General features: G+C 41.0%; 1 protein-coding gene across 1 annotated transcript; it reads left to right on the forward strand.

Moving 5' to 3' along the window:
• Positions 1 to 2,795: 2,795 nt before the first annotated feature.
• LOC147616861 (uncharacterized) lies at positions 2,796 to 5,620 on the forward strand. Its single transcript, XM_086776280.1, has 3 exons — positions 2,796 to 2,874; positions 4,130 to 4,895; positions 5,434 to 5,620. Exons 1-3 carry the CDS (start codon positions 2,796 to 2,798, stop codon positions 5,618 to 5,620), a joined length of 1,032 nt encoding a protein of 343 aa, XP_086632406.1.
• Positions 5,621 to 16,902: the final 11,282 nt, after the last annotated feature.

The raw sequence follows: 16,902 nt of genomic DNA on the forward strand, positions 1-16,902 counted from the left end.
AATAGCACATGCTGAATCCTCTACACATTTGCCATCCATATTGAGCTTATACAGCCCTCGACATAGTGAACCAGATGCTACAATGATGTCACCACAAGAGAGATCATGAACAGTACATCTGTCATCCACAAATTTTACAACCAAACCTGTTTTGGCAAATGCGGAGACTGACAGCAGATTCTTTTTGATCCCTGGCACATACAATGCATCAAAAAGTGTAAAGGTGTTGCCATTTGCAACATTCAGCACAATCTGTCCAACTCCTTTAACGGGATAAGAGGAGTTATTGGCACAAGTGACAGTATTCCCTGTGGGAGCAGACTCAAGGAAAGTGAATAAACTGCGCTGCGAGGTGATATGCTTAGTGGCACCACTGTCAAAGTACCATACATCTGAATCTACTGCAGACATACATGTGTCATGCAAAGATGGGTCATAACTGCACTGCGCATTGAATGCCCATTCTGTATCTAGCACAACATTAGCAGATTCATTGTTAGAAGGAGAGGCATCTGCAACAGCCATACCAGCCTCTTTCTTCTTAGCCTCTTTCGCAGCCAGCTTAGGACACGCTTTGATGACATGATCATTTCCCTTACAGTACTTGCAAAATGTCTTCTGTTTGTCACCCTTCTTCTCATCTTTGTCTTCCTTCTTTGGTTGCGCAGCATTTGCAGATTTCTGCTTACTAGAAGAAAAGCCAGCTTTACCTTTCCCGCTTCTCTGACTAGCACCGAAAGCTTGATCTGCGACACGCATACTATTCCTGTTTTGCCTTGACTGGTCTTCTTGCAGCAAAACAGAAACTAACTCCTCAAATGATAAGGCATTGGGATTGCCTTTCATCATCAAGCGAAGAGTGGAAGCAAAACCCTGATAAGAATCTGGTAGACCATTCAAAACAGTCTGCACAAGTGAACTGTCTGACAGGATTTCATCTGCAGAAATGAGCTGCTCTTTGAAATCCTTGATCTTTGTCAAAAAGCTATCCATAGAATCACCTTCGTTCATATGCTCATTCTCCAACTGTTTTCGGAGATAAGCAACACGAGCCTCATTTCTTGCCTGATACAATGTGGCAAGTACATCCCAAGCATCCTTAGAAGTCCTGCAGGAGCGAATATGTGGGATAATGGTACGTTTGACAGACAGCGCAATCAAGGCATGAGCCTGCGCATCTCTACCATCCCAACGAATCTGCTCTGCTGAAAGTGGTGGTTCTCGAACAGCTGCTACAGCACTTGTGCCTGCACCATCATCAACAGTACCTGTTTCTGATGTGTTTGCAGCATTTCCAGCCACCATAGGACGTGCATCAATACCCTGCACAATATTCCATAACCCCTTTGCTACCAATACATGTCGCATCATATATGCCCACAATGGATAGTTGGTGCCATCCAACTTATCCTCAGCAGCCAACATGCGGAATACATCATTGTTGTCAGCCATGGCCAATGACTGTACTACTAGATGTAAATGCTGTCTGCAAGAGGTAAACCTGTATAAAATCGACCTGTGCTATATAGCACAGCCCAAAACAGACGAATGGGCACCTGTCCAGCAGATTTTAATCTTGACAGAAAATCTGCACAGTAGGACGATTTTGCCTGCGCAGTACTTGGAATGCAAAAACGGAGGGCGAAATGACTTCAGATCAAAATTCTGAAACGACCGAGCCATACGGGCTCTCCCACGGCATATACTAACCTGCAGACGCTCGTGAAACCTCGTTGCAATCGGAGGAGATGAAGCGACAGGTGCCGGTGATGCTGCCCGGGAGGAGGAAGCCTGCTCTGATACCAATTGTTGGAATTAGGGTTGCAGGAATGCACACACAACTTCAAGAAGATGAGGAAGCTTGAGCACAACACAGTAGTGTATTATGAGTGCCAAAAATGAAAGATAACAAGCCCTAGAAGATAATGGGCGTATATACAATGCACGGGGGAAAAAACCTCCTAGTGAGGGAAAAAGTGCCCCGGCGGTCCTAAGTGTGTTCACACACATCACTACTATAATATGGTAACAAATTGTAGTTGCAATTCACACGAATGTGGGCGAACATATTTGAGGATCCTAGCCTCGGTTTACCAAAAATCTCAGTGCATTCTTGATTAATAGTGGTGCTTTAAATGCCAAGAAATTAACCATGTTTAAGAGGATGAAAAAGAACCTTCAAATTTGGAAGAAAAAAAATCATTTAATATATACATGCATACATATATTTATACACACTCATATATACATACATCTATCTATATATATATTTGTCAATTATGGCAATTATCTCCTCAAGGACACCTAGTTGCATGTCGGAGGCTATCTCCTAACATGACACATCGGAGTCTATCTTCCGACATGACACGTGATTGTTAGCGAGGCTCAATAGGAGCCTAATATGCATTGGAGGAATAAAGCGTATGTTGCGCATGATGGTTTTGTAGGCAAGCTTTAATTAAGCAAAGAAAATAAGCACCACCAAGTGCACACATAGCATATGCGGCGCTTGACAAAACGCCAGAGTGGTGTGAGTGTAATGAAGTCGAGGCTAAGCATAGGACATGAACGAGGCTTAAGCATTGGAGCTAGCTAGGCTTCATGGCTAGGAACCGATGGGGTTAGGTGGCCTAGAGCACCAAGGTTACTTTCAATTTGGGGAAAAAAAAATCCTTAAATATATACACTCATACATACATAGGTGTGGGCAACAAAGTTTAGGCTAAGCAGAGGGCACGAATAAGGCTTAGCATTGGAGCTAGTGGAGCTTTATGGCTAGGAATCGATGGGATTACATGGCCAAGAGCATTAGGGGTAAATTGCAATACATTACAAGGTTATATGTGCAAGCAAGGAGAGTTGGTGTGCAAGAAGGCAAGGCTTGCGAGAGGAGCACATGGTGGGGCATGATGCCTTGAATGGAGCTATGGTGGTGGTTAAATGAACATCACTATTATGGGCTCAATACCAACAAAAAAGGAGAACTTAGAATACCATAGAAAGAGATTTGAGCAAGAAGAAGATGTGGTCAAAAGGCCTCTCTTTTGAGAACAAGTCTCTCTTTGCCTGCTCCCTGAATCTAAGGTTGTGGAGTAAAACCTTACACACTATTAGAGTATAAATTGATAGTCTAATTATAATTATAATAAGTCATTTAAGATTTGTATGTTGATGAAATATGGGTTGGATGCAATAAAATGAAGCATTTCGACCCCTTATATAGCATTATGACACCCACACACACACCTAAATTTTTTCTACTTACCTACCTCATAGAATGCTACCAATGTTAAGCACGGGGTAGATTCTTAGAATACTAAGCCAACTTGTGGTTTTGAGTATTTTTAAAAATTCATTCCTAGCCCACATACGATAAGCTCCATGTGTCCCGAATTTAGACGTATTTCCTACACATTAGGCGAATTTTGGACTCAACTTTGGGCCTTTTTTCTCTAGAGAGAGAAAGGCTTTCGACCAACGTAACAGAACTTTTGATAATTAGACGTTTTTCATATATTCTTTATATGAATATATTGTTATTAAAAGAAATACGAAATGCATTTGTGCACACTTTATAATGTCAGTTCTTTAATATATATGAAAAATAGAGTGTTGTCAGCTCCTTTAATGAATGGATTCCCCTCTAAAAATTTTACACGTTTTGGAGGTTATCTCTTCTGCCATCTCATCTTCTTCCATCTTCTTACATTTGCTTTTATTTTCTATTTGCTTCCATGGAAACTAGATGTCCTAGGTGTCCCTGCTCCTCTACTAGAGCTATTATAGTATACAAAATTTTTGATATGGATAATCAAAGGTGGATTCCTACCACAATCTCTATTGTGGTAGTTGGATTATGTTGCAGACTAGGAAGCAAAAAAAAACAAAGAATGAGTTCATCAACACTTACAAAGGCAGAGTTCAAGACTTCAAACTCTCTGACATAGGTAGGAGCATTAAGGAAGTCCTTATACAACATGCTTACATGCACTTAGAACTGCATCTGTAAAAACATTTGCCTGATGGAATCCCACTCCATAGACCAAACTGTAAGTAAATGTTTTTACATTATGTTTATGTAATGTGTTTCATTTCTATACTTATGGTTCTCTTATATTCGTCTGTATAGATATACATCCTCCAAACTTGGTTGACTGGCAGCCTATAGATAGTATTGTGGGAATCTTCGATGTTTTTCATGCATTTATTGGTGAGCAGCTATACAAAGAAACATCCAGCAGGTCTTTGGCAGAGAGAGGAGTTTTCTTTTATAATGAATTTTACACGGCACCTCATAGTGTTACAGGTTATGGATCTTTGAAAGCATTACCACCACTGCCCTCATTCGATAGTCCAGAATGGCCCATACCAACAGCAGAAACAAGTGAGTGCTTTAGATTAAAGATATACCAAGACGCGCAAAGGTGTATAAGACCAAATGTAGCAAATTGTCAGGTGAAAATCATTGTCATTATGCCATTGCATGTTTTTGTCGACTTCTTCTATGACGAGGAGGTCAAAAAAACATTGTCAATGTTTATCTGTAAATCACAGAAATGTTTGGATTTCTTAGGTCAAAATTGGGATGTGAAAGAATTAAATGGGATTACCTGCAAAATCCATAGGAAATCTATTGTCTGTAAATATATGATTGGCTCCCATAATTTTATTTTGGCCTTTCATTATATGAGATGGCATTATGTCAATGGAAAACTTGTAGCAATTGATCAGGACTTGGAGGATGACATTGAAAATCCATTGATGTTATTAGAGGTATGGTTTGAACATGAGATCTTGACAGTACTCAATATAAGGTCAAAAATCTCACTGCGTCAAGTGAGAACAGACTTGGCAAATGAGGATGACCTACAAGTGCCTGATGATTATGTGTTCAAGTGCAACGGCCATAAGGTATGTTATTCAATCTAACCTCGAAAGGTATGTTATTCAATCTAACCTCGAAAAAGTATTCATTCCAAAACTATGCCATAATCATTATTACTTATATACATTACTGGGATTTTTGGAAATAGGTACCAAAGAGAAAAGAAAGGACCATTCAATGTAAAGACATTACAAGGAAGCAAGTTTTCGTGGTGCAAATGACCATCACATAGAGATAAATGGAGATAAATGTATTTTTGACAGCATATAGTTACATCAATCATGACAACATTTTGTATTTCTTAGAGCAATAGAAACTAAGACAAATATTCTACATTTTCTTATTGGATGTTTAAAGCATTGATAGCATGTTCTCATTTTTTCCTACGAAGCGTGCTATTGTGTGTGGGATGATTCTTGTTGTTGGGGCGGTGAGGCTTGTCGTTGAGAGGGTGCTTGCTCTTCGGGACGCTCTTGGGTTGGTTGCTCTTCGGGACGCTCTTGGGGTAGTTACTCTTTCGGATGCTCTTGGGGTGGTTGCTCTTCTAGAACTGAAGCTTGCTGTTGTTGCGAGGTTGAAGCTTCCAAATTGACGTCTTCAGATTCATCAGATTCTGGAAGCTCGACAACAAACCTGTCGACTTGTGTTCGGGTGTACTACCATGGCGGTGGTCCTGGTTGCGGCCATGGTGGAGGGGGCACAAACGCAACAAGGATATTAGGCGGCATGCTATGAATGTTGACAATAATATGCTCAAATGGCCTCTTCCCTGAACAACCCTAAATCCACATCGGAGTATTTTAATAATCGTGGATTCTACAAAAAGCCAAAAAAAATAGACATGTGCTGTCAAAGAATGAGGAAGGAAAGTAACATATCATTAAAAAAAAAGGAGCATGCCTACATTTTCTGCGGGTAACGAGAACTAAATGTAGCAGCAACTTTGCGTTGTAGCACACCCTCCAACCGCAACTATGGCCATCCCATTGCTGCGGGACTCTGCATCTCACAGTCCTTGTGTGTTCTAGTAGTGTGTCCTGGATTATGGCCTCGAGAGCATTTATTAGCTTTCTAACCGATCTGCACAAAACAATACTGTTGTCAATACTGAAAGTTCTCTAACTACTTCTCCTTCTCTCTCTCTCTCTCTCTCTCTCTCTCTCTCTCTCTCTCTCTCTCTCTCCAACTCGTTACGATATATAAATACTGAATGTATGGACTTACTGTCTCACGGTGCCATGGAATTCTTCACCTGAATTGGCCAAGTAACAAGTCTTGGATTCCATATCGTAAAGAATCAAACTCCAGTGTGAACTACAACATGCAATTAGGAGTATCAGAAGTAACATAAAAAATATATAGTAAATATAGGTCACAATACTAAGACTATAAATGAGATTGCATGTCACTTACTCTTCATTGTATGCCATTAGGATTATTTGAGCTACATCGAAATTTATCGAACTAAACCACAGACATACATCAACCAATGAAGTATGTTGTGCAGTAAGAACCGAGGAAAGAAGGGAATCTACAATATATACACGATTTTAAACATCGAATGGGAGATTTGATACAACCAAGCTGCACAAGATTACATTATATTAGTTACTTTGGACAAGCAACCCACTTTACAATCACAATGATGAAAAGGACGTAGCAAACCTTAGAACTGTTATGATAATTCTATCGTTGACCTCCCTCAAAACATTGGACAAAACATCAATCTCCTCCACATCGAAAGGGAAAAATTGTGCGGTGCCTCACACCGGAAGTCTAACGTGAAACAAGGGGACAAAATAACTCAAAGCTTTGACATTCGACTTATGCATTTCCCGAATAGCCGATTTCTTTAACCGCAATTCTTGGAGCTCCTGCATCCTGGCTTGGTCGCCAATCCTTTGTGCGTTGAGCCTTGTGTCATCACGTGAATGACTAGCCTCTGTCACTTCTGTGATCTTAACTTTCTTCATCAAAGGCGGGATTTCCAAAATTCCCTTCATTCTCTTGTCACTAAGTAGGGCAAGCTCCAGCGTACGGTCATATCTGAACCTCAGCAAAACGAAGCAAGTTCGTGTCTTTCGGCATCACAGTGACTCTGTGTGCATGTGCAGCAAGGACATAGCTATCTTGAAAAAACTCGACAAGCTAGTCTTCTGCAGCCTCTTGCAAACGTCCTAGGGCAGAGGCCTGCCAACGCATATTAATGCCAAAATTCTCGCATATAGACCGGACTACATGCTGGAATGGCAACTTTGGAACCACGCAATGCATATGTTTCTCCACCTTCCTTAGTTCAAGAAGAACGGATCTATGTTGGTCGTATCTGCGTCTCCTCATTGAGCACAGTGCAGAAATTTCCTTTTCTGAACTAGCTTCTCTACCTAATTGAGGATCATCTGTAGATGAGAGCCTTGCAGTCTTCTTCGTACGCGCCATCTGAAAATAGTCATAATGTTACATGATAAGCTTCTTAATAAATACATAGGACAATAATACAAAAACTACTGAAAAAGTTAACTTAGATAACGAATTAGCTTCAAATCACTACAACGTGATATGGATACTTTAGACAAAATCTACATCAACTCCTCGTGTTGTATTGATTTCTCAAAGAGACCCTTTCATTTGAAAAAATAACACAAGAACAATACACCTAACAACACCTATGACGATAAAATAGGTCCAAATAAACTACATCGCGATAAAGGCATATCAGACCTAATCGTCATACCCTCAATGCGCTGTAGTGATTTCTTGCACAGAGCCTTTCATTTTACAAAGTAGGTGATGAAAATAAGTAATAGAAAACATACATGACACAGAACAATGTATAGGACAAGAAAGTATGTCCAAAACACTATAACGCGATATGGCTACATCAGAAAAAATCGTAATTCATTCTTCGCGTCGTGGTGACTTGTCAGACATTACCTTTCGTTTGACCCAATATCTAATGAACGTAGGTAAAACATGATATATATGATTGAATATAGTATTTAAGACCAGGAGTGATTGCTAGATAAGTCACCAAAGAATTACGCGGGCCATACTCATGATGATTACGATCAATCAAATTTTGACACGTGTCATCATATGTGTGCAGAGCACGTGGTGTGCCATCATGCATGTCTGCCACGTGTATAGACCATTAGTTTTTGTGGATAAAGGTGACCAACATTCATTATTCATTACTTCTTGCTCTCGTGTAATTTTTCTCGCAATCACGTCGTGCAATTTTTCTCGCAGTCATCACCTTCACTCTGCTTCTTACTCTCCTAAAGTCAACTTCGTTGGTTGCTTCTTACTCTCCTAGTGAATTTTGCGGTATGTTTTCGAATATTTTTGTGTTTCAATTTGGCCGAAGTTGTATAATTGTTTTATAAATATTCCATCAAAGATTGTTGCTTTTAGATTTTAAAGAATTTAACTTATTTCTCCCAAATATGTCATCAAATCACTACAACGCGAAGAGGGATCTCGGTGAGAACTAACGTATCCATATCGCGTTGTAGTGATTTTGCCCACAATGGTAATTTGCTTGCATAAATTTCTTGAAAAAGCACTACAACGCGAGAAGAGGTCTTGGTGCGAACTCTCTTAAGCATATCGCGTTATAGTGATTTGTCCCTACTGTCGTTCTTTTTTTTACTTTTTCAAAGATTTCATCGTTTAGATTTTTAAGAAATTAATTTTTTCCTTGCAAATAATTGATCAAATTACTACAGTGCGAAGAGGGGAGTCAGTGAGAACTCTCCCACCCATATCGCATTATAGTGATTTGTCCTACTATCGTTCTTGTAGTGATTTTTCTTACAATCGTCATTGCCTTTGAAATATTGCATCAAATCACTATAACGTGAAGAGAGGGCTCCTTGGGAATTCTCCCACACGTATCGTGTTGCAGTGATTTTGGCACATTTTTCCTTGCAATTTTATTTTCTCACTAATATTTCATCAAATTACTACAACGCGACTAGAGATGTTGGTGAGATTTCTCCAACGCTTATCACGTTATACTGATCTTGGCTAATCCTTTATTATCTTACGCAGAACTTTCGTCGTCCTGACATATTTCCTGGCTTGTAGTAGATGGAACCTTTCGGGATTGAGGTTGAGTCTGATGCTGGCCTTAAAGAAACCCTAAATGAAAAGTTGTTCGACTTCCTGTATAAAGTTCAACAGCATCATCGCTATCCTAAAATCTCACGCATGTTTAATTTCAATTTCTCCATCCAAGACATGATCGTTTCTGCTCATTTGTATCTTGAGGAGAAAGGGCAGCAATTTCAGCAGACCACTTTGAGTGGTACAGTCATGTTTGACAGCATCCAGTACGTGCACGTGAATGATATCGTACCTTCAACAACCCTGAGACAAAAGTTGAACAGGGATGTTTTAAAGGTGCCAGATGATAAGAAGAAGACACACAGTAAGTGCCCCATTCACAATCGCAAGTGTCATCTCGTTGCTTACCACTATGGATTTATCTGCTACCTGCATGTGCTGCTTGAGGATGAAGAAGTTGCAAATGAAAAAATTCAGGAGAAGCCAGACGAACCTCCAAGAGAAGAAGATGAAGTTCAAGAGATTGTGGAGGAGATAAACTTGGCTATAGAGAGGGACTTAAGTGAGCAGGCTCAGAAGAGAAGACACCTTAGTGGTTACAGGTGACGAGCAACCCTCTATGATAGAGGAAGTAGGGGACATTCCAACCCCACTACTCCCCACATTTCCTATTGGTAACAAAGAATATTTGTTAATTACAGATATTCAAGCTCTCTTTGACATAAGAGAAGACTACTGTCTGGCCATCATTGCACAAAATCTTGAGGAAGATGAAGATTTTGTGGATCCAGATTTGGATAAGTATCTCTTATTGGATTCAAATGTCAAGGACAGTGAGTTCCATTCTGCTGTCGACACATTATCCAACCATGATGTACAAGGATGCAAAAAGCTATGAATCCAACCTTCCCACTGAAGGGGAATTTCAGGCTATTCAGCAAAGACTTAATATTTCACACATGGGAAGGGAAGGGACGTCCTCATCGATGGTCCAAGACACTAACTCAACAATCAATATATGGACAAATGATTTACTTGTTAATAATGAAAATCAAAAGGCGTGTTTACTTGTTAATTACTTTTTATCGTGCTGATGAGTAGCTTATTCTATTTGTTTTGTTGGCTCATCGACAATATTGTTTTGCAACTGGTTGTGTTTGAGGATGAGTTTCTCGATCACGGGGAGCATGCAAACACATGGGAGGACTCGGAATGGACTCAGCACTGGGAGAGTACATAAACCGATTGAAGTTTCCACAATTCATTATATTCCACAAGACATTCTCGAAAGACAATGTAGAATTTCCTTTGTTTGCAATCAAGACATTATCCAGATACCTTGGGACATATCCCGTCAGGTGGAATGCAGACAAAGTCATGCTTTTGGAGAAGCAGCTAGCATTGCGAATCTTTGGGCAGGGCCCTGGAGTCTATGCACTAAGGAGTAAATATTACTTAGCCCAATATGGATTGGCGTGTGGGATTAAGGATCCCAATATGCTAAGTGATTATGGCAAAAGGGAGCTTCTGAGATTCACAAAACCGAGGGTTCCTCCAATTTGCCAGATACAGGATGTTGCAGAGCCATCTTCAAAAAGGGCAAGGCTTCATGCACCCAAGGATGTTAGTGAGCAGGTTAAGGAGTACTAGTATATTCCTATCTCTTGTAATAATATTCTCTCTCATGTAATGTCATGACAGTTTTGCATATGATCATTTCTGAATTTGAAATGTTAATCCATGGATCTATGGGTATCCAAATCTTCCCATTTCTTTGTTTTGTTACTCGCCATTCTGCATGCTTAATACTTGCATTAGATCTCCTCCATATATCTTGTTTTCTTTCTTTATTCACAAGTTTTACTGTTTGATTAATTTGGGATGCTTTGAACTGCTGCTTCTTTTTGGCTTTGTGTAGAAGCTTCCTATATGGCCACTGATGTAATTCCTCTAAACTGTTAGCTTTTTCTGCTCCTCCACCATGTCTTGTATGATTGAAATACCCTGAGCGTGCTTGATAATGTGTTTTCTCCATTCCCTGGGTTGACCATATTGATAAACTATCATACTTCTTTGCAAATCAAGGGGTATGATGGTATATAATATGCTTCAAGAGAATAAAAGAATACATTAATTAGTATATTTTTTTATATACAGTATAAAAACTAGTTCAATGCATAATCAATCTAATACCATATAGTGGGTGATGTGTTGATCCGTCCATGCATCAATCATTGATCTCTTGAACTCATCTAGCACTGTTTGAAATATCTCATGGTCCTCCTTCATCCACACTTTCTTGTCACAGAACTTAAACATAGTGTCTAGAGATTTCCACACCTTGGCTTTCTGTGTTAGGTACATTCTTTCCATCCTTAGACCTTTTTTCATCTTGTTCAATTTTTGCATGTCCACCATGCAAACCAATATCTGATAGAACTTTCTCTAGTGCTTTGATGGATGTAACCTTTGCTGTATTGGGCTGTAGAGTCCATGCAAAATATATGTATAAAAACAAGAGTTTTTTCAATGATTCTGCAAAGGGCATGCATTGGACAAATGTGGATACTTGACAATGGAATATAGAGAATTGGCTTGAAGTTTGGGTCTTTCAAGTGCCTATCCGGTGCCTTCTTCCAATACCTCTTATCAAACACCTTTGTACTACAGATGCAATATAAGCAGGGACTTTTTGAATTAGCACCCTTTTGACACATTGTGCATACATTTCAGAGTTTTAAGATCACCCACCATATGCCACTCCACCTTATATTGTCCCATGCCTTCCACATCCAAGATTTTACCATTTCTCTAATCGTCGTGCTGATGATCTCGGGTATCGATGTCTTATGAAAGACCCAATGCAGAACATCAAAATTCTCTGATTCTACTTACAATACATAAGAAACATAGGAATGCAATACCCATTAGTGTTTTTTATATGTAATTTTTTTTTCCACAAACATATCCGAGTCTAATAAATTTTACCTCAAACAATCCCAACGACAATATATTGTTTTCAGATTGAACACTAAACCATCTAGGATCATCTTTTAGAATAGATGTATCAAGTGCCCTGTTCATCAATGTGATGGTAACCCTTTCTAACTTTCTCTTCTTCACAATTTGACACTCATCAAGCTTAGCACAAATTTGAGGACACCATCACATTCTTAAGGAGTAACTTCAAGTTCCTTGGTTGTCCTGCCTTCTTGCTCCTGGTGCGAAGGCCACTCCTTCCATCCGGTCAGACATCTGGTGTGTGAAGTGTTGCAATTATGGACATAGTTGATGAATGTGGCTTGAATGAACTCTGGTGCGCCATCTGTATAGGACGGCTACCCATACAATAGAAGCTTGTTGCTACAATGGCATGAGAGCCCCTTTGTAATCGGTAATCCAACCAAGGGTGGCTGCAATCCAAGCCATCCAGCCCACGGCCACACCCGACCAGTTCTGTAGACCCTAGTTCTGCCCACGTGACCAGTTCTGTAGACCCCGGAAACTTTCCTTCTTGGGACGCGGCTGGTTCCCTGAGACCTATCCTCATATGTTTTTACTGCCACAATCAAGGCCACCGGAAGTCAGAGTGTGAATTATGGAAAAAGCATAAAGCAGAATTAGACGGAGCCTAGGCCTCCATATCTGGTCAACCCGCCCAAGCCGACCACACAGGCGACTGAATCATAAGCCATGGCAGTGACCAGATCCATGCAACCCAAGAGTCTAGAGGCAATGCAAGTACCCACCCCGAATAAGAAGGGCAAGTAGAAAGGAGTCACTTGGTAAGAACAAAAGTATCTACTTGGGTGGAAGAGTAGTAGGCCAAAGATGCGCTGTGAAAAAAGCACCCGGAAAAGTAGAAGCCTATCTGTCACTTGGAACCACAACTCAGTTTTTCAAAGATGAGCTCGGAAGGAAAACAAGGCGAAGTGGCCTCGCTAGACAAGACACACCAGCCAATGAAAGGTGCAGAGACACTAGGGCCGAAAGAATGTGCAAAAGCACAGACGCAAGTGGATTACCCAAGAAGGCTCACAGAAGCAAAACACCAGCCGTATGATCTATGGGAAGATTTGAAATGATAGCCAATGGACATGTCGATGGAACAGTTGCTTATATTGAAGCCTAGTTTTAGGGAGTAGCTGATTGGTCGCCTGAAACATCAGGGAGAGAAAACGCCACCCTTGCAGCCCTGAATATTGAAAGGGAAGATATCCCACTAAGGAAAGCCCCCATTTATGATGAAGCCATCCCAATGATTAAGGTCAAGTTGGCCAGAGTGGATATAGCAAAAGTTCTGCTAGATGGAGGTTCCGGAGTTAATATCTTATCAAATGCCACATGCAGCATGCTCGGGTTGAGTAGTTAGGAGCCGACACCATTCGCTTTCAAAATGGTGGATCAACGGCGAGTACAACCACTTGGATTAATCCAGGAGCTCACATTGGAGGTCTCCGGATGCAACTTCTAGTTGTGGTGCTCCGGATGGAAGATATCAAAGGTGCTTATCCAATTTTTCTCGGCAGACCTTGGCTCCGCCAAGCACGGATCCAGCAAGATTGGGACTGGTGTGGTAAAAAGAAAATTAAGATCTCTGCCAGGTGGAAGGTGGGAAAACTAGCCTAGCTAGAAGTAGTTGAAGGAGTCAACATGCTCGAAGGGCTAGACCTCGATGAGGAGGAGGAGTATCTCTAATCAAAATGCTCATTTGATTAGCCTGTTTGAGGTTGATGTAGTCCAGATAATGGACAGATATCAACCAAGTAGTACCCCACAAGGATGAGGTTCTTAAGGATCAGTCCGCCCCATGGATAGAGAAACACAGTCCCAAAACAGAAGAAGATTTTTATGAGACTCTGGCTAAGGAAGGCACTACTCCAAGCTTGCAGCAACTCATTGCACCAGAAGAAGATTTTGACAAAGATCTAAGGCAGTCCAAGAGTTAAAGAGGATGAACTCATGGAAATGAACCTCAGAACTGATAATTACCCCAAAATGGTCCGGGTTAGTGTGCAAAGCTGAACACTGAGTTCTGAGAAGAGGTCCATGTGTTGCTCACTTCTTTCAAAGATGTCTTTGCTTGGAGCTACACCGAAATGAAAGGAATTGATTCCATCTTTTACCAACACCAGATCAATCTAAAGGAAGATGCCATTCCTATCCGACAACAAAGATACCGAATGAACCAAACTTATGCCAAAAGGGTGAAGGAAGAAATAGATAAGTTGCTACAAGTCGAATTCATATATCTGATCAATCAGGCAACATGGTTGTCCCCAATCGTAATAGTGCCCAAGAAAAATAAAAATTTGAGGGTCTGTATAGATTACCAGAAGCTAAATGCAACAACCATCTCAGATCCTTTTCCCCTGCCATTCAACAGACTCCATGTTTGATGTTGTAGCAAAGCCATGAAATGTATTCATTTCTAGATGGCTTTAGTGGATATAATCAGGTACAAATGGCCCCGGAAGATCGGCACAAAACAGTTTTCATCAGAGAATGGGGAGCTTTTGCATTCAAACATCATGTCCTTTGGCCTCAAGAATGCTCCTGCCACATTTCAGCACATGGTTCAATAACTTTTTGCTCTTTTCCTAACCTCCTTCATGTGAGTATTCATTGATGACTTCAATGTTTTTGGTAAGACATCTCACTATTTGATGTATCTACAGCTGTGCTTGGCCAAATGCAGACTCTCTAGATTAAGTCTATATCCAGCCAAATGTACCTTTGTTGTCTAAAGCGAAATGCTACTAGGCCACGTCATTTCCAAAGAAGGAATAGCAGTCAACCCGGCCAAGGTTGAGGTAATCCGGAAATCCCCACATCCAACAAATGAGAAAGAGCTGAGAAGATTTTTGGGACAAGTCAGATGGCACCGTTGAATGCACCTCGTCCATGTACCAACCCCTTTGCATCAAAGAAAGGTACCAGATCAAAAAACCTCTGACGAAGCAGTTAAGATAGGAAAATTTCAATTGGATGGAGGAATGCGACATCGTATTCTGGCATCTTAAGCTCATGCTGTCAAAAGCACCGGTGGTCCAACCTCCAAACTGGGACCTGCCCTTTCATGTCTTTGTAGATGCCTTTGATGTCACAATTGGTAGTGCGCTGATGCAAGCAATCGAGAAGAAATGGTTTCGACCTATCTAATACACCAGTCAAAGGCTCTCTAAAGCTGAGAAGAACTAATCAACTACACATAGAGAAGCCCTTGGCATGATCTACTCAGTAACCAAGTTTCGGCACTACCTATTGGGAAATAAATTTACTTTTCATGTAGATCACTCCGCCTTGCTATATTTGGTAGATAAGCAAAGTCTAGTAGGAAAGCTAGCTAGATGGATATTAATACTCCAAGAATTTGAGTTCACAATGGTGCACACCCTAGGTGCCAATCATACAGTGGCAGATTATTTATCCCGGCTTGAGTCTAGAGAAGCCCCAACCGGAGTGGCAGATGACCTACTGGATGCTGAACTATTCACAACTCATACAATCACTCCCATCCCCCAAACGTGGTATGATGAAATGGTAACATTTGTTGTCACAGGTTTGATGGAGGATAATCTGTCCAGAGATCAGCAGAAGCAGCTTGCAATCCACCAACAGCTGGTACTTTCAAGTCATAGTTGGCCAGCTATACAAGAAGGGGATTGACCAAATCCTCTGGAGGTGTATCCCACCACATGAGCAGGAAGCTATCCTCAGAGAAGCTCACCAAGGAATCAATGGAGGAAACTTTGCTAGAGAAATCACCAGGAGGAAAATCCTCCAAGTAGGATAGTACTTGGTGATGTTGCAAATGGGCCAAACTGTGTGACATATGCCGATGTCTCGGCCAGCTAATAGACAGAGACATGATGCCACACAACCCAATCCTTCCCTGAGAACCATTCCAAAAATGGGCCCTTGACTTTCTTGGCCCATTTAAGCATCCATCCCGTTTCATTGGTCATAAGTATATCTTAGTAGCAAAACAGACTACAGCACCAAATGGGTAGAAGCCCGTGCTCTCCAGCATAACATGGCACAATCAACTGCCAAATTCCTGTACAAGATGATAATCACTTGTTTTCGGATGCTTGATCGAGTTGATTAGTGACCAAGGCAAGCACTTTGTCAATGATGTCATCAAAGAACTGGTCACCCAACAACTCACCATTCATAAACACTTCACAATATACTATCCCCAAGCCAATGGTCAAGCTGAATCAACTAACAAAATCCTCACAAAGTTGGTCAATCCAAATCACAATGGCTGGGATGAAAAGCTTTATTCAGCTTTATGGGCATTCCGCATAGCCTCCACTGGAATGACCCCATTCAAATTAGTATATGGCACTGAAGCAGTTGTACGAATGGAATTCCTAGTGCCAAGTCTTCGCATTGCTATTGCAGAAAAGCTAAGCCCGGAAGAGTCCCTTCAACATCACTTGGATCAGCTCCTAGCATTGGATGAAGTTCGTCTTAAGAGTTTCTACGTCACCACAGTCATTCAGAAAAGAAGGACGAAATGGGTTGACCTTCGCTCCAAATTCTAGATGTTCAAAGAAGAAGATCCAGTCCTACTATTTCAGTCTCATATGGGTCCACATCTCGAAAAACTAAACTGAGGCTCCAATGGACAGGACCATTCTGGATCATGGAAAAGTTCTATGATGGCACTTTCCTTCTCGACACACTCAACGGTGAAAATTTTTAGAAGCCAGTCAATGGCTATCACTTGCGACCCTACCACGCGCCGATGCCACCAAATCACTTCATTAAGGCGAAAGAACCACCAATCCACTACCCGAGCATCGATCACCATCATGAGATGACACCCCTCCAAACAATCATGAAAGATTTGCCTCAAGTGCTCAGCGACATGATGCAGTCTAATAAAAAAATTTCAATTACTGCATGCCAATGCTACATGGTGACTCTTTTTAACCCCC

The sequence above is a fragment of the Cibotium barometz genome, chromosome 37 (assembly GCF_041138505.1).
Source record: "Cibotium barometz isolate CiBa-2024 chromosome 37, ASM4113850v1, whole genome shotgun sequence".
NCBI lineage: Eukaryota > Viridiplantae > Streptophyta > Polypodiopsida > Cyatheales > Cibotiaceae > Cibotium > Cibotium barometz.